The 21,850-nt window shown below is 41.0% G+C and overlaps 1 protein-coding gene across 2 annotated transcripts in view; it reads left to right on the forward strand.

Annotated features, from left to right (window-relative positions):
- LOC117508127 (unconventional myosin-Ic-like) overlaps positions 1 to 20,234 on the forward strand; it is a 199,785-nt gene extending 179,551 nt beyond the window's left edge. For both annotated transcript variants that reach the window (XM_034167786.1, XM_034167785.1), the window contains 15 exons: positions 361 to 466; positions 1,210 to 1,327; positions 7,197 to 7,310; positions 7,975 to 8,051; positions 8,131 to 8,199; positions 8,335 to 8,419; positions 8,665 to 8,824; positions 10,419 to 10,502; positions 10,605 to 10,698; positions 10,777 to 10,832; positions 12,550 to 12,685; positions 13,122 to 13,192; positions 13,290 to 13,387; positions 15,559 to 15,658; positions 18,246 to 20,234. In XM_034167786.1, coding sequence (XP_034023677.1) covers positions 361 to 466; positions 1,210 to 1,327; positions 7,197 to 7,310; positions 7,975 to 8,051; positions 8,131 to 8,199; positions 8,335 to 8,419; positions 8,665 to 8,824; positions 10,419 to 10,502; positions 10,605 to 10,698; positions 10,777 to 10,832; positions 12,550 to 12,685; positions 13,122 to 13,192; positions 13,290 to 13,387; positions 15,559 to 15,658; positions 18,246 to 18,272 — 1,395 coding nt within the window. In that variant the 3' untranslated portion in view covers positions 18,273 to 20,234. The remainder of the gene's footprint in view (positions 1 to 360; positions 467 to 1,209; positions 1,328 to 7,196; positions 7,311 to 7,974; positions 8,052 to 8,130; positions 8,200 to 8,334; positions 8,420 to 8,664; positions 8,825 to 10,418; positions 10,503 to 10,604; positions 10,699 to 10,776; positions 10,833 to 12,549; positions 12,686 to 13,121; positions 13,193 to 13,289; positions 13,388 to 15,558; positions 15,659 to 18,245) is intronic.
- The last annotated feature ends 1,616 nt before the right edge of the window (positions 20,235 to 21,850 follow it).

Here is a 21,850-nt window from a genome sequence, read left to right on the forward strand (position 1 = left end):
CTTTGTCAGTTTACGCCAACATACTTTCCCACAGCAAACACTGGTGTACTCTGAGGGGGCTGATGGGGATTCTCTACCGCCTCCTACTCACCAAAGAATGCCCTGACACTTATTTGCCCTTCAGCAGGGTACTTTCACAGAGTTCCCGGTCTCCCACACAAGGCCCAGTTGTTGTGCTTAGTCTCAGCTGGACTGCTGCTTACACGACGGGTCTGTCCTCTGCTTGCATTTCATTTCTTGCGCTCGATAGCTGATGTCCTGATATCTTGGTCTGCTCCAGCACTTCACCTGTTTTGACTGGTTTTTGTTTTGTTTTTTTTTTTCATTTCTTTTTTCTACTTGCCATTTGTGCCTGTCCAGGTAGCAACCCAGTTCAAAGGCAGTCTGGCCAAACTAATGGAAATCCTCATGTCCAAGGAGCCGTCGTATATTCGCTGCATCAAACCCAATGACTCCAAGCAGTCAGGTAGGAAATCTTTTATATTCTGTGGTACCTCAAACAGTAGAGGCACCGTAATGTTTTACCTACAATTGCCAGATTTACTTGATTTTAGAGTACACATAATTGCCAAAGGTAAACTTTGAATCCAAAGTGTTTCCATTTCTAAACAAAAAGCTTTGTTTTGAAGACCAGTGAGTCATTCTGAGAACATTTGTTCAGGCAGAACAAGAAAACAAGGACTGTTTGTGTGACATGGACTCAATATCTATGGAAAAATTGCTACAAATCAGTTATTCTTGCTTTCAGTACCTTCTCCTAAACTGTGTTTGAAAGCCTTTTTTTTCATTATGGAACCTATATTAACATTGTAATGTTGACAGCTTTAGATTTTTGTGTTTTTTAAATTTCCTGCTGGCTTTCAGATGCTGTTCTTGGTTTAAAAGCATTCATGCTTTGGAGAAGCTAATGTTTACCCAGAAAAATGTAACATTAATCCCGTGCTTTCAGCCGACCGGTACAGTGTGCGTTCAGCTTCATCAGTGGCAGTAGTGTGACGCTTGGTGTGGTCGTCAGTATATTGGGACGCTCTTTGTTTGCTTCCACAGCTGGCCTTTTGTTCATTTCATACGGTTCCTCTCTCCTTTGTCACGCCTACTCCCACCGTTTAGCATTTACTGGTTTTCTCTGGTTCACTCTGTCCAACTGACATTACATTTTTCTGAGATTGATTGCACCCTCCTCTCTTTCGCTCTCCGCCGCTGTCCCAGGTCGATTTGATGACGTGCTGGTCCGGCACCAGGTCAAGTATTTGGGTCTGATGGAAAATCTGAGGGTGAGGAGGGCCGGCTTTGCCTACAGGCGGAGATATGAGATCTTCCTACAGAGGTGATCAGCTTCTTTCTTCCATTATTGTGTAACTTTGCAAAAACGATGTCGGACTCTGTAGTTTTTCTGGGCCCCTCCCCAATCGGATCGGGAGTGACATGTTTAGCCGCATGTTCTCCCTGAATTGCTGGCTGTCTGAGTGGTGTCCAAAAAAATGAGGTGGGCTTCATAGATAATTGGCAAAGCTTCTGGGGAAAACCTGGTCTTGTTAGGAGAGACGGCATCCATCCCACTTTGGATGGAGCAGCTCTCATCTCTAGAAATCTGGCCAATTTTATTAAACCCTCCAAATCGTGACTATCCAGGGTTGGGACCGGGAAGCAGAGTTGTAGTCTTACACACCTCTCTGCAGCTTCTCTCCCCCTGCCATCCCCCCAATACCCCATCCCCGTAGAGTCGGTGCCTGCTCCCATACCACCAATAACCAGCAAAAATCTATTTAAGCATAAAAATTCAAAAAGAAAAAATAATATAGCACCTTCAACTGCACCACAGACTAAAACAGTTAAATGTGGTTTATTAAACATTAGGTCTCCCTCTTCTAAGTTCCTGTTAGTAAATGATATAATAATTGATCAACGTATTGATTTATTCTGCCTTACAGAAACCTGGTTACAGCAGGATGAATATGTTAGTTTAAATGAGTCAACACCCCCGAGTCACACTAACTGCCAGAATGCTTGAAGCACGGGTCGAGGAGGAGGAGTAGCAGCAGCAATCTTCCAGTTCAGCTTATTAATTAATCAAAGACCCAGACACAGAGCTTTAATTTATTTGAAAGCTTGACTCTTAGTCTTGTCCATCCAAATTGGAAGTCTCAAAAACCAGTTTTATTTGTTATTATCTATCGTCCACCTGGTCGTTACTGTGAGTTTCTTTGTGATTTTTCAGACCTTTTGTCTGACTTAGTGCTTAGCTCAGATAAGATAATTATAGTGGGTGATTTTAACATCCACATAGATGCTGAGAATGACAGCCTCAGCACTGCATTTAATCTATTATTAGACTCAGTTGGCTTCGCTCAAAATGTAAATGAGCCCACCCACCACCTTAGCCACACTTTAGGTCTTGTTCTGACATATGGCATAGAAATGGAAGACTTAACAGTATTCCCTGAAAACCCCTTTTTGTCTGATCATTTCTTAATAACATTTACATTTACTTTAATGGACTACCCAGTACTGGGGAATAAGTTTCATTACAGTAGAAGTCTTTCTGAAAGCGCTGTAACTAGGTTTATGGATATGATTCCTTCTTTGTTATGTTCTTCAATGCCATATACCAACACAGTGCAGAGTAGCTACCTAAACTCTGTGAGTGAGATAGATTATCTCGTCAATAGCTTTACATCCTCATTGAGCACAACTTTGGCTGCTATAGCTCCTCTGAAAAAGAGAGCCTTAAATCAGAAGTGCCTGACTCCGTGGTTTAACCAACAAACTCGCAGCTTAAAGCAGATAACCTGTAAGCTGGAGAGGAAATGGCGTCTCACTAATTTAGAAGATCTTCATTTAGCCTGGAAAAAGAGTCTGTTGCTGTATAAAAAAGCCCTCTGTAAAGCTAGGACATCTTACTATTCATCACTAATTGAAGAAAATAAGAACAACCCCAGGTTTCTTTTCAGCACTGTAGCCAGGCTGACAAAGAGTCAGAGCTCTATTGAGCTGAGTATTCCTTTAACTTTAACTAGTAATGACTTTCTTTGCAAATAAAATTTTAACTATTAGAGAAAAAATTATTCATAACAATCCCAAAGACATATCTTTATGTTCGACTGCTTTCAGTAATGCTGGTATTTGGTTAGACTCTTTCTCTCCAATTGTTCTGTCTGAGTTACTTTCATTAGTCACTTCCTCCAAACCATCAACATGTCTATTAGACCCCATTCCTACCAGGCTGCTCAAGGAAGCCCTACCGTTAATTAAGGCTTCAATCTTAAATATGATCAATCTATCTTTATTAGTTGGCTATGTACCACAGGCTTTTAAGGTTGCAGTAATTAAACCATTACTTAAAAAGCCATCACTTGACCCAGCTATCTTAGCTAATTATAGGCCAATCTCCAACCTTCCTTTTCTCTCAAAAATTCTTGAAAGGGTAGTTGTAAAACAGCTAACTGATCATCTGCAGAGGAATGGTCTATTTGAAGAGTTTCAGTCAGGTTTCAGAATTCATCATAGTACAGAAACAGCATTAGTGAAGGTTACAAATGATCTTCTTATGGCCTCAGACAGTGGACTCACCTCAGTGCTCATCCTGTTAGACCTCAGTGCAGCTTTTGATACTGTTGAACATAACATTTTATTACAGAGATTAGAGCATGCCATAGGTATTAAAGGCACTGCGCTGCAGTGGTTTGAATCATATTTATCTAATAGATTACAATTTGTTCATGTAAATGGGGAGTCTTCTTCACGGACTAAGGTTAATTATGGAGTTCCACAAGGTTCTGTGCTAGGACCGATTTTATTCACTTTATACATGCTTCCCTTAGGCAGTATTAATAGAAAGCATTGCTTAAATTTTCATTGTTATGCAGATGATACCCAGCTTTATCTATCCATGAAGCCAGAGGACACACACCAATTAGTTAAACTGCAGGAATGTCTTTCAGACATAAAGACATGGATGACCTCTAATTTCCTGCTTTTAAATTCAGATAAAACTGAAGTTATTGTACTTGGCCCCACAAATCTTAGAAACATGGTGTCTAACCAGATCCTTACTCTGGATGGCATTACCCTGACCTCCAGTAATACTGTGAGAAATCTTGGAGTCATTTTTGATCAGGATATGTCCTTCAATGCGCGTATTAAGCAAATATGTAGGACTGCTTTTTTGCATTTGCGCATATCTCTAAAATTAGAAAGGTCTTGTCTCAGAGTGATGCTGAAAAGCTAATTCATGCATTTATTTCTTCTAGGCTGGACTATTGTAATTCATTATTATCAGGTTGTCCTAAACGTTCCCTGAAAAGCCTTCAGTTAATTCAAAATGCTGCAGCTAGAGTACTGACAGGGACTAGAAGGAAAGAGCATATTTCACCCATATTGGCTTCTCTTCATTGGCTCCCTGTTAATTCAAGAATAGAATTTAAAATTCTTCTTCTTACTTATAAGGTTTTGAATAATCAGGTCCCATCTTATCTTAGGGACCTCATAGTACCATATCACCCCAATAGAGCACTTCGCTCTCAGACTGCAGGCTTACTTGTAGTTCCTAGGGTTTGTAAGAGTAGAATGGGAGGCAGAGCCTTCAGCTTTCAGGCTCCTCTCCTGTGGAACCAGCTCCCAATTCGGATTAGGGAGACAGACACCCTCTCTACTTTTAAGATTAAGCTTAAAACTTTCCTTTTTGAAAAAGCTTATAGTTAGGGCTGGATCAGGTGACCCTGAACCATCCCTTAGTTATGCTGCTATAGACTTAGACTGCTGGGTGGTTTCCCATGATGCACCCAGTGTTTCTTTTTATTCACCTCTTTTTGCTCTGTATGCACCACTCTGCTTTCAGTCATTGGTGACTGATCTCTGCTCTCTTCCACAGCATGTCTTTTTCCTGATTCTCTCCCTCAGCCCCAACCAGTCCCAGCAGAAGACTGCCCCTCCCTGAGCCTGGTTCTGCTGGAGGTTTCTTCCTGTTAAAAGGGAGTTTTCCTTCCCACTGTCGCCAAGTGCTTGCTCATAGGGGGTCATTTTGACCGTTGGGGTTTTTCTCTAATTATTGTATGGCTTTTGCCTTACAATATAAAGCGCCTTGGGGTGACTGTTTGTTGTGATTTGGTGCTATATAAATAAAATTGATTTGATTTATTAATGTCCAGTCATGACACAATATAACATGACTGTATCCTGAGAACAAAAAGTGTTATTTTAAATTCTGTTCTTTAAACACATGCAGTTTAAAGTGATAAATGTCCACATTAAAGGAGATGAAATTTCTCATAGGAAAACAATATTTGGATTACCACAATACATATATTTGAACTATCAAAGTACACATTTGAGTGCATATTTTTTCAAAAGAAGGTATATATTTATATGTTTCTATATAGTTCACTGATTGTGGTAACTCTTGAGTGTGTAAGGTAACACAAGACTGAAACTACAAATAACCTTCTAAATATAAGTGTTCTTATACATCAACATTATTTTCATGCTGTCAAAGAAATTATTTAAAGATTCCTACACCTGCACCTTCTTTGACTTTATTTACATCAGTTACAAAGAAATACAAACAGTATGGCACTCTATGTTAAATCTGCATGGAGTAGACAATTCTCAGAAATTATGTGACTGTGCAAGAAGAAGAGTGAGGAAAGCTACCAAGACTCCCAGACAACCCAGAAGAAGCTATAGGCTTATGTGGGCTGTGATTGGAGAAATTGTGCACAGTGCAAATTTTGCATTTTGCATCACCACTCTTAGCTTCTTAGTGGAGTAGAACAGAGAAGGATATTCTTTCACCAAAACAGATCAGATCTAGGCTTGCCTCTCAGATGTACCTTCTGGCAGTTTGTAGCTAAAGTTTCAGGTCTTCTTTTTTAAGAAAATCTTCCTCTATACCACTTCATCATGAAGCTGTATAACTGGTCTGTGGGTCACAGAGCTTTCTCTTATCATGCACCTCTTTTGTGGAATGATCTCCCTGCATCAATAAAACAGTCAGATTCTGTAGAGACTTTCAAGTCCAGACTTAAGACGCATCTGTTCTCCTTCTTGTATGGTTAGCATGCTGGCATAGTATGTTATTATGCTTCCTCTTCCTTTAAAGCCATTTTATTTGCAACGGAACAGGTCTCGGGCCTCAACTTTATCTAAATTGGGTCTATTAGTGAAGCTTAGGGCTAGCAGCCGGCGATCACCTTAGTAATTTCTCTGTTTTCCTGTCGACTTGCTGCTTATGAGTCATACCTTAGGTGTAGTTTTTTTATGGCAGAATGATTCTGCTCTTTTTCTCTCTGTCCGAGGTATGAACAATGTCGCGTGGAATTGCAGGATTAACAGATCCAAACCGCAAGGGGCTGAATTGATTGTGAGATAGAAGGCCTGACACAGGTGCTGCATGCTCCAGTTTGCGTTCAGGGGTGACCCTGTCGCGGGGACAGGCCCACTGACGGCGTGAGGAATGTTGGATGGCCCTTGCCTGTGGTGCTGACCCCTGCGTGAACTTCTCATCTTCTTTATATTATTATGTTTGATTTCCTGTTTTCTCTTTCTTCAGCTTTGTAAAACTTGGCAAAACCTTGTAATTGTTAGAATGGCCTAAACAGTGGGTCACTGCTCTGAGTCTGGTCTGCTTGAGGTTTCTTCCTCAATATCATCAGAGGGAGCTTTTCCTTACCACTGTTACCTGTGTGCATGTTGTAGGGGTTGGTAAAGTTAGACCATACTTGTGTGAAGCGCCTTGAGGCAGCTTTGTTGTGATTTGGTGCAATATAACAAAAATTAAATTGTTAGACGGACCGATTGAAATGTTGGCACATTGAACTGACTGGCCCAAAATTCACTTTATCAGCTACAGTGGAGGCAGAAATCAGCAGATGTGAAGCCTGTGGAAATAAACCTTTACAATACTCACTGTTCTTAATGCTGTGCTAGCTAAGTGATTAAAGACTGAATCCTATAACTGATGCCTGACTCACTCATGTATTTCATTAAGCTGAAATATCACATGGTCCAAAACTTTGACAGTCACACTTAACATTTGGTTTATTTACTGAATACAGTGAGCAATATTACCAAATTTTCTATTTCTTACAGCTGTCACAAGGACTGAATGGGGGAAACATTCAGCTCTCAGAATGTTTTATGTAATCATTTTTTCCCCTTCAATGCCGAACCACCAATTTTTATGTTTATATTTGCTGTAGGTACAAGTCCCTGTGTCCAGACACATGGCCTAACTGGCAGGGCAAACTGTCTGACGGCGTGGCCACTCTGGTCAAACACCTGGGATACAAACCAGAAGAGTACAAAATGGGCAGGTGAGTAACGAAGACGCACAGAGCTTTACTTCTGTGCAAGTCGAACCAACATGTCAGGTGCTTAAATAAAAGATGCAGACATGGCGTTACATTTATAAGTACTTGTAATGTGAAAAGGTTACTGTAGATATTGAGATACTGTTCTGTATTGACTGGAAATGTGATTGCATTATTAGTGTTATTGTTTAATTTATGTGGATAAATACCAGAGGAGGTAAATATTGTACTATTCACCTTCCAAATCTTGGTTTTAGACATCAACTTCATCAAAGTTTGATGGACAGACTTAGTAGTAAAAAGAAATAATGCTGGAAATGGTAAGCTACGTAGCTCCAGTTAGGCTAAATAATGTACCGAGCATAGCCAAGCTTGGTAGCTGCCACATTAGCTGTAGACTGTCAAATGAAGCCTATTTTAACAGACATTTTTATAACATCTGAAAAATACATATTGTTGTGTCACATAGCTTACATAGAACGTTATTAACCAGTGTTGCATTTGGTTGTAACCACTTTGGGAACGATCATTTTAAGGTTGAACCCAAAGCCAGAAACATTAAAGTATCATTTTTGCCCAGCATGCACTGAGGTTTTAATTATTTTTAATTAATCTAGTTTGATGCTTTGCTTTCTGCTAATTTTCCTTCATATTTGTTTGTTTGCAGATCTAAAATTTTTATCCGTTTCCCAAAGACCCTATTCGCCACAGAGGATGCACTTGAGACAAGGAAACATAGTATTGGTGAGGAACTAAGATGAGCCTGATCGTCTGTTTTTAATAAATGTTACACCACATATTTGAACCACTTCCTCCTCCACAGCCACCAAGCTGCAGGCTGGATGGAAAGGCTACAGCCAGAGGTCCAAATACCAAAAACTCAGAAACTCAGGTGTGGAAACTGGCGGATAGTCAATGAGATAATTTTACATTTTCTCTTGCAAATGTAATATTTAGAGTTTTTTCCCTGCTCTTTGTAACTTTGAAATAGTCTCGAACTTTTAATGTATGTAATTTCTCTCTTAAGTAATTTTGATTCAGTCATCGTGGAGGGGAATTTTAGCCAGGAGGAGGGCGCAGCGCAGGCGACAGGCTGCTGATACTATCCGCAGGTATGTATGTCTGTACAGGGGACAGCCAGCAGATGTCACTCTTTACTCTCTCACAAACATGTTTTATTATTCTACATTGACACATGATGATTTTAGAGGTTTTTACAAACTTAGATTAAGGCAAATATCTGTGACAGCAGTTGTTGTTGAGTCTTGTTTTATTCAGAAGATTTTGGATCATCAGAATTGTTTTGTAGATTTTCTTCCTGTCACCTTCCTTTTTTTTTTGCTACATCCTTCCCAAGGTTCATCAAGGGTTTCATCTATCGCCACCATGAGCGCTGTCCAGAAAATGAGTATTTCTTGGATTATGTCCGGTATTCCTTCCTCATGAAACTGCACAGGAGCCTTCCTAAAAACGTTCTGGACAAGAGCTGGCCGACACCACCCGCTGCTCTCACCGAGGTAGGAAGACTCCACACCGGGCAAAGTAGAAATGTACTTTCACGTTTAGTTACACTAACAGACATACAACTTCCTGGGCAAATTAAAAAAAAAAAAAAACACACCTTGAAAGACTAAGACTAAATACATGGTTATTCAATGTCTTTCAGTGCTCCTCCAACTTTTTTTTTCCTTTCTAATCTCAATGGCTGTAATAGGGGCATTGCCTATCCGCCATATTGGATTTTCATTGCGCAGGGGATTGTGGGAAATGTGTGCCTGCTGCAGACTCAGACACGCTCAGAAAGTAAACAAAACGCTCAGAATGCTGGGAATTGTTGCGTCCGTGGGTGCGTCAGTAACAATCTCAGGGATAAACATGAACTTCTATGTTTTTTCTAAGAATGCAGCACTTTAGAAATGAGTGGATTCACAACATTAGAAAGAAGAGAAAGTTTATTAAGTTATAGAACATCAGCCCACCGAGCCTGCAGGAGCCTGAAAACGTACATGTTAGATACACCAACGATTTTTCAACTTCCATCAAAATTTTTCCAATTTCCATCAAATCCACCAATATATTAATTTTGTCCGCAACTTGCGACAAAGTTGTGGCTGCCATTTTAATTTTTAATTTAACCTTTATTTAACCAGGTTAGTCCCATTGAGATTGAGATCTCTTTTGCAAGGGAGACTTGGGCAGTTATAAAGTTTCCAATTCACCTAACCTGCATGTCTTTAAATGTGGGAGGAAACCCATGCAAACACCACACAGAAAGGCCACAGGTGGGAATCGATCCCCTGACCTTCTTGCTGTCAGGCATCAGTGCTAACCACTAATCCACCGTGCTGCCAAAGAGTCCCCCCAGAGCAGCTTTCTACTGCTGCATTTTAGTACAGAAACAACTCTTTTTCTTTCTTTTTTATTTCCCCGGTGGTTCAGAGTCCCATCCACTGAGAAATGTGTGTGCTTGGCTCAGCACAGAGACGATGCAGTGCAGACTTACTGATCTGAATAATCTCAAACATGTTTAGACAAGATTATCTCCATTACAACAGGTACTTTTTTTCCAGTAGAAAAAGGCCAAATATTATCTTTGAAATATGTACTGGTTTAGTCTGTTGAACAGAGGTTCCAAAATTCTTTCCTTTAAGAGGACTATACGAGTAAATTAATCTGCATGGAAGGTCACTGCCCAAAAATAATGATGATGTGTGTATTATATACATACAATTGCATTATAATAAAACAATGTATTGCATTAAAAATGTGCAGAGAACTTGTGAATTGTCATGGCAGACCAATCCAAAGGGCATGCGGTTCAGATGTGGCCAGTGGCCCACAAATTGTGCTGCCCTGCTATAGAGGACACTAAATTTGAGTCAGATTTGAGGAGGGACAGCCAAGATTAACTTTAGAAACCTCTTTAATCAAGAAACAAAGTATTACAGCTGGTGCTATTATTTGGAGTAGCTATGAACAGCTCCATAAAATGTGAATAAAATGAACAAATAAATTTAACTTCAATGTAATGTCAATGTGTGCTAAAATGATTAAGTGTACCTACACACTGCATGGCAGTGCTGAAATGTTGGGAAACTTGTTTGTCTGCAGGCGTCAGAACATTTACGTAAGATGTGCATGCAGAACATGGTGTGGAGCTACTGCAAGAAAATCAGCCCTGAGTGGAAACATCAGGTAACTGCTGTCCCAGTGAAGACCTGCTCTTGGTCATTGCTCATCTGTAATGTTAGGCTGCTGCCTTCATTGGCTTCACTGCTGTTAAATCTGTGTGAACAGATGGATCAGAAGGCGCTGGCCAGTCACATCTTTAAGGACAAGAAGGACAATTACCCACAGAGTGTACCCAAACTATTTGTCAACACAAGACTCAGTAAGCACCTTGTGGTTTTGAGTTTATATAACACGTGATGATTAAAGAATAAAGCATGTGCATGTCTGTTTTATTTAGATGGCGAAGACATAAACCCCAAAGTGCTGCAGGCTCTGGGGAACGAGAAGATGAAGGTGAGCAGACACTTTTGTTTACAAGCACTTTTTTCTAATACCATTCAGTGGGAAGGTGAATATGTTCCTGTCACCGCAGCAAAGACACTCGTTTATCTCCTGGCCAACTCTGGTACGAAGGCGTGTGTCAGCCATGCCCCCACCTCCGGCCGTCTAAAATGCAGTCTACTTGGAAGAGAAAAAAGTTGCAGTTTTTTGAATGGCTGTTTGAGGCTGGCTCTAAGAGTGAGCAGATTCCCATAGAAGCCCATGATAAAGTGTCCAACTTTAGAGGAGAAATAAACATGTTTACAGCATGGTACAAAACTTAAAAAAATAAAAAACAGTTTTGGTCTCAACAGTGGATTTTTCCCTCCATGATGACTGTATTTTGTAACATCAGTTTAAGAGATTTTAACCCATAAAGTTATGAATAATTAGGGGCATGGTCACTGAGCAACAGCTTGTGTGTACTGCTGAGCCAAGTCAGAGCTCTGCTACCACTAACTGTGGCTTCTCGCTGCTGCAGACTGACTGTCTGTTCTTTCTGAGCATTTTATTACAAATATTTGTAGTAATATGGCTTGCTGTGTGGTTAATTGTCCTAATATCAATCATCATCAAAGTCTTTGTTCCAGTATTTCTGTAAAATGAAATTTCCCAGTTATTTGATTGTGTGTTAGTGGCGTTAGCATTTTTAGTAGATATCTGTAGTTGTGTTAGGACCAGTTAATCCACAGTTACTGAGGAAATAAGCTATTCATTATTTTTAATACCCATCATGAAAACTCCACTCAGTGCCCAAAAAGATGCTTTAATAAGTGATCTGCATTTACATAGCGCTTATCCATCTGCTTCATTAGCTCAAAGCACTTTACAATTTTGCCTCACATTCACCCGTTCGTGCGCACACACACACACACACACACACACACATACACCGATGTCAGGGTGCTGCCATGCAAGGCGCTCACTACACACCAGGAGCAACTACACATTAAAATCACCAGTGTAAAACTAACACTAACAGTGTTAATTTAACACTGTCAGTGTACATATGGTCCTGCTCTGGTCAGATTGGGACCATATGTACACTGTCAGTGTTTAACACTTGTGATTTTGCTGTGTAGGGCAGGGGTGGCCAAGTTCGGTCCTCGAGAGCCACACTCCTGACACTCTTAATTGTCTCCCTGCTCCAACACACCTGAATCCAATGAAAGACTCGTTAGCAGACTTTTAATGAGCCTTTCATTGGATTCAGGTGTGTTGGAGCAGGGAGACAACTAAGAGTGTCAGGAGTGTGGCTCTCGAGGACCGAACTTGGCCACCCCTGGTGTAGGGGATTAAGGGCCTTGCCCAAGGGCCCTTAGTGATTTCCAGTCTGGCTGGTTTTGAACTGAGGATCCTCTGGTCTGAAGCCCAACACTTAACCACGAGACCATCACCTCCCCCTGACCCAAGTTTGGCCTGTTAGCTTTATCTTGTTATTCTACCTCTGAGATGTGGCATGTTTGGTCTTCTTTCTTTAGCAGGGTGTTGCCCACACTGCACCTCTTTATTCATGTGTGGGTTGGCAGGGATGTAGGCAAAGTAAGTAGTGCCAACATGGTGACACTTTGTCAGCTTCAAAGTGGCTCTTCCGGGTCTCAGTGTCATGGGGGGGTTGTCTAGTATATATGTAGTCTGTGGTATCGGAATCTTCATCAGCTGCTCTGACCTTCATCCTCTCTGCTCCCAGTACGCAGTGCCAGTCACCAAGTACGACCGAAAGGGCTACAAGCCCCGACACCGCCAGCTGCTGCTGACTATGAACAGTGCCATTATCGTTGAGCAGGCCAAACTCAAGCAGCGCATCGACTACACAGCTCTGAAAGGTGAGGAACTGTGATAAAAAAAAAAAATCATTCTATTTGGGACATCCAGTTGTCTTAGGACAGTAGTTCTAAATCTCACAACTGTACAGTAAAACTGGAAGCACCAGGACCTTGAAGACTTTGTTCTTGTGTAAGGACATCAACATCACCAAACTCCTCTGTCCTGTGACTTCATGACTCCACAAACTTTTCTCGACATCTTATTTCGAGATGTCAGACGGCTCAGATTCAGTGGTCTTCTAAAAAAAAAAGTACATGGAAAAATTTGACTTCAGCCTGTGTTTTCTGATTATATCAAGTGACAGTCTCAGTTCTGAAAATAATTCCGCATTCGAACCCTCACAGTAAAGCACTCCCTTACTGCATCTCCTGTAGGCTACAGCGGTGGGTTGCTTTCCCAGTGGTGGTAAAACTTTGAACTCTTCTTCTTCTGCAGGTATCTCAGTCAGCTCTCTCAGTGATGGACTGTTTGTTCTGCATGTGCCCAGTGATGACAACAAACAGAAGGTATGAACAGCGACATCTCATCAGATCTCATATAGTTTTTGCATGAACATGAATAAGCTCTGGTTTTTCACTGCATGGTGTCACCGCTTCATCCCAGGGAGATGTGGTTCTGCAGAGTGATCATGTGATCGAGACTTTGACCAAGCTTGTCATCTGTGGTGACAAAATTGACAACATCAACATCAGCCAGGGCAGGTGAGAGGCAGAGCAGACCATTTGGTGTATAACGCGGAATGCTAGAAGCAAAAAGGAGTGGAGGTAGAACATGAATATCATTTATTTAGTTGGATCTCAAGAGGGCAGTGCAGAGATTTAGTAGTTAGCACTGTTGCCTCACAGTGTGAAGGTCCCATGTTTGTGTGTGGAGTTTGTATGTTCTCCCTGTGTTTCTGTCGGTTCTCTCCGGGTGTTCCGGCTTCCTCCAGTCTCCAAAGACATGCAGGTTAGTTGAATTGGTGACTCTAAACTGAGCGTAGGTATACGTGGGCGTATGTTTGTCCATCTGTATGTGTCAGCCCTGCAATAGCTTGGCAGTCTGCCCAGGGTGCACCACGCCTCTCGCCTGGGGACTGCTGGAATGGGCTTCAACCCCTCTGAAACCCTTAACTGAAATTATCAGGTAGAGAAATGGATGGATGGAAGATCTCCCACTGTGGCCATCAGAAGTGGTGTGCCCTCTAATAAGTGCTCTTCTATTTTTTACTGTGGTTTAGTGTTGATGGTGTTGTTAGTACACTGTTTTTGTGATTTAAATTCCTTGTCAATTTTAATCAATCTTTTTTTTGATGGTGACATGCAAACGGAAATGGAAAGCCATCCATGGCCTTTGAATTCAACTTAAACATCAGACTGGATTTCCACAAGTGGGGTTTAGATTGGATCTGTCATCTGCATTCGATACCGTTGACCATGGCATTTTGATTAATAGATTGCGGGATACGGTTGGCATGTCAGGTCCTGTATTAGAGTGGTTTAGCTCTTACTTGGTTGGTAGAAGTTTTAGTGTTTCTGTGAACATGATGTCTGAATCTGCTGATCTTTTGTGGGGTGTCCCGCAGGGCTCAGTCCTGGGTCCGATTTTGTTCCTGCTGTATATCCTTCCTCTTGGTAAGCTGATCCAGCAGTTCTGCGATGTGTCCTACCATTTGTATGCCGATGACTTGCAGCTGTACTGTTCTTTTAAGACAACTGAAGCACAGAAAATTTGTTCTCTCATTAGTTGTCTCACTAAAATTACAGAATGGCTTACTGAAAACAGCCTGCAGTTGAATTCTAATAAGACTGAGACATTGATTGTAGCTCCAGATAGTGCTATGTCTGTCATTAAGAATCACCTTGGTAATCTGAGCAGCTCTGTTAAAGGCAGCCTGCGTAACCTGGGTGTCATTTTGGATGGAGGGATGTCTTTGGAACATCACACCAGGCAGCTCATTAAGAACTGTTTTTTCCAAATTCGAAACATTTCCAAATTACGCAAAATGGTGGCTTTTAATGAGCTAGAGATGATTGTGCATGCATTTGTTTCTTCACGACTTGATTATTGTAACAGTCTCTTTACATGCCTCAGTAAGAAAGAGCTGGCCCGCCTGCAGGTAGTGCAAAATTCTGCGGCACGACTTCTTACCCGCGCCCACAGGAGAATGCATATTACTCCTGTCCTCAAGTCTTTACATTGGCTCCCTGTTTTTACAGGATAAATTACAAAATCCTCGTGCTGACCTTTAGAGCTCTACATGGGCAGGCACCGGAATATATTAAGGACCTGATCCAGCCTTATGTTTCCAGCAGGAGTTTGAGGTCTTCCAATCAGAACCTGCTGATGGTTCCCCGAACTTGTTTTAAAACTCGAGGGGACAGATCTTTTAAAGCTGTGGCACCTCGCCTCTGGAATGAGCTTCCCTGTTCTCTTCGCTCACTAGATTCTGTGGATGTTTTTAGACAGCAACTAAAGACACATTTTTTTTAAACTGGCATTTTAGTGTCAATTTATTTTATTGTTCTATATTTGTATGTGTTGTTTTTATTGTCTGTTTATATCGTGTGAAGCACTTTGTGACCTTGGTCTGTGAAAAGTGCTATATAAATAAAGCTTATTTACTTACTTACTTACTTACTTAGATAGTTTTTTTGGAGTTCACAGCACCAGAGTTCAGATTTAAACCACAGCTTTTGAGGGAAGTGCAGAGAGTTTGGGTTTGTGTCTCCATTCAAGATAAAGCAAATAAATATATATGTAATACGGTTACTAAATATGACATGGAGAGTGTTTTCTTTTGTGTAATGGCACACCTTCAAAATAAAAGTCCTGTAATGCTGCAGCCTGGACTTTTAAACAGTGTCTAATTGTCCTTCTGCTGCTCCTCCAGTATAAAGTTTACAATGGGTCAGGGGAAAGAGGGGATCATCGACTTCATCCCGGGATCTGAACTGCTGGTGACCAAGGCAAAGAATGGACACCTGTCTGTGGTGAGTGGGTCTGATCCAACAGCTTCCCCTTCATTCTGCCACATCACAAAACATTTGTCAGCTATCGATTTTGTCAGCTTTGCTCAAATTTTGCTTTCACTGCTGTCTAGTAAATGTTCTTTCAGCTGCTCCTGTTAGGGGTCGCCCCAGCAGGTCAACAGTTTCCATCTCACCCTGTCCTCTCCATCTTCCTCTGTCACCCCAACGTCCTGCCTTCTTGGTCTTCTCCTCCTCCTTGGAGGCTCCATCCTCTGCATCCTTCTCCCTATATACCCTGGGTCCCTCCTCTGCACATGTCCATACCATCTCAATCTTGCCTCTGTGACTTTGTCTCCAAATTGTCCTACCTAAAGGTGCGTCTTGGTACACATAACCAAGATGCGTTACGAATGTCATTTTTCTGTCATTCGTGACACATTCCTGACATTCTTAATGTGACTTAACGCATCTGAATAGGTTTCTTAATTGTGCGTGTTGGTGCGTGATATTCTTGATATTCGTGGAGCATGTTTTTGCCTGTCAAAAAAATCTTCCACGAATGTCACACACCACCCTTATTTCGTCTCACGTCGTGGAGGTCGCAACTGAGCGTATTGATCCGTCTTGATGATTAGTGATCCTTAATAGAACGTGACAACGTTCGTAGTGGTTCCTGTGATGGTTCTTGGAGCCCAAACTGTCATGCGTTATTACGAAGTGACACGGAAACTGTCAAGTTTTGACACGACTTGTAACGCGGCGTCACATTTGACTGCGCGCCACGACGGATCAGTTTTCTGTCACGTGCGCACAATTAAACTCAGCTCCAAATGTCATTCCACAGTTCCTGCTGAAGCTACTCAGGATGCTCCTGCAGGTGTTCCACCTGCTGTTGTAACCGATGAGCGGGAGAACGAGTCTGAATCAGAGGAGCGAGAGGAGACTCACGTGCAGCCAGACATCTCTGCACCTCCTCCAGTCCGACGGAGGAAGAAGCGTGCGCACAGTTAAACCCTGCTGCACCGCATTCAGTTTGATTGCTGACACCAAGTCGGCTAAAAGTCTAATTTCATTGCTCTTCAGCACGCTCCTGCAGATGTTCTACCTGCTGCATGTGCCTAATGTTTGGGGAAAATGCGCGGGACGAGACCCACATGAAGCCACACATCTGGCTCTGTCCTCCTCCTCCTCCTCTCTGCACCACTCCAGGCACAGAGCCCAACTATGCATGCAGTCACAAAGTTCTTCTGAAAAACTGGAGCGATCTGAATTCAGTTGGATGAATATGGGTGTGTGTGTGGAGACAATTCACCTCGTTCACAACGTGACAGAATTTAACGATGCGCTGTTACACGCAATAGCGCGCAACAACGCGGAACACTATTCTTGACCATGCATAATGGTTCCTGATAATTCTCCAGCAACATGTGCCATTAATCGTAACGTGTGGTAACAGGTTGCAGCAGTTCTTGAGGAGACCTGATGCCTCTGCCTGGAATAAACACATTCGTGATCAGCGGCCAACAATGTGTACTTCGTGGCATTCGTGACTTGTCGTCGTTATGTGTAAACGCAGCATAACCTGTCCCTCTGATATGTTCATTCGTAAGCCTGTCCTTCCTTGTCACTCCCAATGAAAATCAAAGCATGTTCAGCTCTGCCACCTCCAGCTCTAGTCCCTGCCTTTTTGTTAGTGCCACCATCTCTAAACTATACAGCTGGTCTTACTACCGTCTTGCAAACTTTCCTCTTCTCTCTTGCAGATAAACTTATATCACAAATCACTTCTGTCACCTTTCTTCACCCTGCCTGTACGCTCTTCTTCACCTCTCTATCACACTCTCCATTACTTTGGACAATTGACACTAAGTATTTAAACTCATCTACCTTAACCACTTCAACTCCTTGTAACCGCACTATTCTGCTGGGCTCCTTCATATTCACACACATGTACTCAGTCTTGCTCTTACTGACTTTGATTCCCCTTCTCTACAGAGCGTATCTCATCTCCACCTCTCCAGGGTTGTCTCAACCTGCTCACTACGCTCACTACAGATCACGTCATCTAGAAACATCATAGTCCATGGAGAGTCCTGTCTGATCTCATCTGTCAACCTGTCCATCAACCATTGCGAACAACAAATGGCTCAGAGCCAATCCTTGATGTAATCCTACCTCCACCTTGAATACATCTGTCATTTGTACTGCACATCTCAGTGCTGTCACACTATCCTTGTACATATCCTGCACCATGTTCACATACTTCTCTGCCATTTCAGACTTCGTCATCCAATACCACAGCTCTTCTCTTGGCACCCTGTCATAAACTTTCTCTAAGTCCACAAAGACACAATGCAGCTCCTTCTGGCCTTTGCTGTACTTCTCCATCAGTACTCTCAGCGCAAACATTGCATCCATAGTGCTGTTTCTTGCCATGAAACGACATTGCTGTACACAAATCTTCACCTTCTTTTCCAACTTGGCCCCTTTGTCTGGCCAGTCAGTACAAGTCCTTTTGTCCTTCTTTACTGTTTAAACACTTTATTAAAATTACAACTCGATCTGTTGTCTTCTAATTTATCACCGCTCCACTCCGGATCTTTTCCAGACTGCTCCCAGGCTGAACTCCAGATGATGGAATGTGGCGCCGCGATCACACAAGTGCAGACGCTGCTCAGACACCAGCTGCTGCCACACAGGCAACTTGCGCTTCCAATTAAAAGAAAAACAAATTTAAAAGTTCAGTCAAACTAATTGATATATTTATGTTTATATGTTGTATTTTCAGATTAATAATACTGTTAATGTTTTAATATTGAGATGTATATGAGGCCAAGGAATAACAAATAATTTGGTGCATTTTTTTTGCACAGACATGTTTCTGTCATGCTTTTTTTTCAGGAACATGACCAAGAAAATGATAAAGAATGTGTTAGAATAAGACTGTTGAAGTTCAGGATTACTGTTTGCTTGTAGCTTCTGTCATTTTTTTTTTTTTTTGTACTTTTCCTGCTTTGCCTTATAGACACAGTTTTTTCCTGACACTAATTAGGGCAGATGTTTGGGTTATCGAAAGCTTCTAGAACAAGGCTGATGGTATGTAGGCTCCAGATATTAAGCAGTTTGAGAGTGGAGAAAGAACCTGCAGGATTTGATGGCTGGTAGTTACACTTACAGTATGTGTCTATGAATTAATATACTACTGAATAGAATTCCAGCAGCTGTTTATAGACTAAAAAAAGAAGAGAAGTGAATCACTACAAAACATGCATGGAGTATGTATGGTGCAAAAAAAATGAGCATTGCATGTGAGAGAGGAGTGTTGGAAGGGGAATAAAGATGAGAAGAAGCAGCAGTCGCTAGCCTTCACGCTAGTTTCTTGTACCTTCCCCTTTGACTAACATATTCTTTGTTAAAGGCCGACAGTAAGCTGATTTTGACGTATGAAAACCATGACGCTCAGAATGAGTCGAGTTTCAGAGATACCTGTCATGCCCCGCATGCATGCAGAACTATTCATTATCCACCACTTAGCCAACAATCTCGGCACTGCCCCCTGCAGGTCGTTACACGTCCTTTGATCTCAGAGTTTTGGGCCTCCTCTAGAAGTCATTGCTTCTACTCATCTATGAGCTGATCTCCCGTCGATCCCTAAATCTTTTTAAGTCAGTGCTGCCAACGCTAGTTATTCTTCAGTGTTCGATGTGTGTGTGTTTTTTTAGCAATCCTGTGCCTTTGAAACAGCATTTAGACCAAAACGTAAGGCCACAAGTCATTTTAAAAGCCATATAACCAAAATTCCTTCACTGTTACATTTTAGTTGGTGTGAGTCTGTATTGAAGCTGCTGATGGGTTAGTCTAGATTAGTGTGTAAGTCATCGTGATGATGCTTCCAGAGTAACACGCGAACAGGTTCCGCCAGTTTGACATTATTTACCTGTGACCCCCCCGAAAATACGACCATGTCTGCAGTTTAGACCAAAGATGGACAATGAAAAGCTGTCTTACTGAAAACTGGAGGCTGAAATGATTCATGTTGCGTTTGTTTTTGTTTTTCAACTCTTTGCGCCGCAACGGGACCTTATCTTTGTGCAGAGGAGGAGGGCGCAGCGCTCCAGAACCTCGACTGTTTTAGCCAAAGAATTAATTCTGTTGATTTATAGTGATTGTGTGTTCTATAATTTTTGTTATGTCAGTTTTGAATGTTGAGATTCTTTTTTTTTTTTTTTTTTTTTTTAGCAGGGAGATGTATATGTACAGTTTGTGTTATAATGAACAATTCAAACCAAGTAAGGTTTGGGTATTTGAAACATTTACAGAGGAAATGCTTTTAGTGTATTTTAACACAGAATTGTTCATAAATGTGCCTTGTAGGGCAGCAATACTCCATGTGTAGGATTGTGTGACAAGAACTTCCAAACAGACTTTGTTTCCCAGCAGCACCTAAAGGTTTCTTCATGCTCTCTTTGTCCTGTTGATTTTTTTACAGATGCACTCCTCTGCATCAGTCCTGATTTACTGTATACACCAAGCCAATGTATAATTCTGCCAGAACATGATAAGATACTAAACAATAAATACAAACTGATGAACTGGAGTTTGGAGTTTATTATGAAAACGGCCTCTTATTTTAATTGAATTGAAGTCTGTCATCATTTGAAGCTGCCACCAGGTGTCAGTCTTGGCACTTAATTTCCCACTTAATTTATGTTTTTGGTGCTGCTTTCCACTGAAGTCTGATGAATTTCTGGGAATGTCGATGTGTTGTACCCCCCATATGTACATGAGACAGAGTGACCTGGAAACTCCATACACATTACAACTTTTGAATTGAGATTAAAAATTTTCAATTTTGTAAGATTTCAATGCTTGTTTTCTTTAAACATATAATTTGTTGAAATTATCTTAAAACTGTTGCACTCTTGCGGGTTTCCTTTGATGTCTTTCTGCAATTCTTGCCTTATGGCAGATTTTTTTCTGTTTCTCATTATGAAGTTGGTTATCATTTGATCCCTTAAATTGGTGTAATATGGGATAATTATACCATTTCATCTCTGTTTTCTTTAAAAGAAGCAGACTTCAGTCCTTTTATGTTATGCAGTGTAAAACTTCCATATCATCTCTTGTGTAATATTCATTCTGTATAGCTCCAGCAAACATTTCCATTTCAAAAAATGTATTTTGATTTCATTCCTTAATTTTCTTTTGATTTCTTTTCGAACATGCTTGCCTTAAGACATCATAAAAACCTTATTTTTCATTGCGAAATAATTTAACTTTAAATGTATGTGTTCTCTGGTCAAAAAAACATTTTTTCTTCCTTTGTGAGATAGTGTCTTATCTTGCTTTTGACATTACGTTCAAATGACACAAACTCTATCTTTTCCATTGTGAGATAGGTGGTTTAAACTCACTTCCTCCATTATTTCCTAATGACACAATTACTGGTTTTCTTTTCCTTGTGAGATTTTAATATGACCTGTCTTCTTACATTATTACATTCAGATCAGTTTTGTCTTTCATCTCTTTCTCTTTATAGTGGAATAGTTTTTCTGTATATTTTTTTAATGTATCTGAAATGTTCTTGCCTTAAGAACTGACCTGTCCTTGTGCTCTTAAGTGACAGCAACAAACTAGCCCTTGATTATCTTAGGCTGTAAAAGAGATGCTCTTTTCACTTTAACAGGTTAGTGTCAACTTTAACAGGTTAGTGTCAAGGCTGCTTTAAATTTCTAAGTTGACTGAACTTGAGAACAAAAGTTGAATCATTGGAAAAGATACCTCAACTTTTGTTCTCAAGTTCAGTCAACTTAGAATTTTAAAGCAGTCAGGCACTTTTTAAAATTCAAACAAAAAGTACCTTTTTAGTGGATACTGCCCTATAATATTACCAATGTTGTTTCTTTCTCATGAGATGTTAATGTTCTGTGTCTTGTGACATCACAAAGCTTTGTAAGAGGCAGTATTACCACAGTTACTTTGAAAAGTTATTTATTAGTTACTTTTTACAGTTATATTTAGAGAATAACTCTGTTGTGTCTGTTGATTTACGGATGTTAATGCTGGATTTTATGGTCGCAAATTTTACCAGTTTTTCCGGCAACGTGTTAGCGGAGCTGGTAAAACAAATATTTGCGACCGTAATCCAGCATTAACATCTGCAAATCATCAGACACAAGGGGGTTATTTCCATTCTAATCCAATTCCGTCATT

The sequence above is a fragment of the Thalassophryne amazonica genome, chromosome 4 (assembly GCF_902500255.1).
Source record: "Thalassophryne amazonica chromosome 4, fThaAma1.1, whole genome shotgun sequence".
NCBI classification, from domain to species: domain Eukaryota; kingdom Metazoa; phylum Chordata; class Actinopteri; order Batrachoidiformes; family Batrachoididae; genus Thalassophryne; species Thalassophryne amazonica.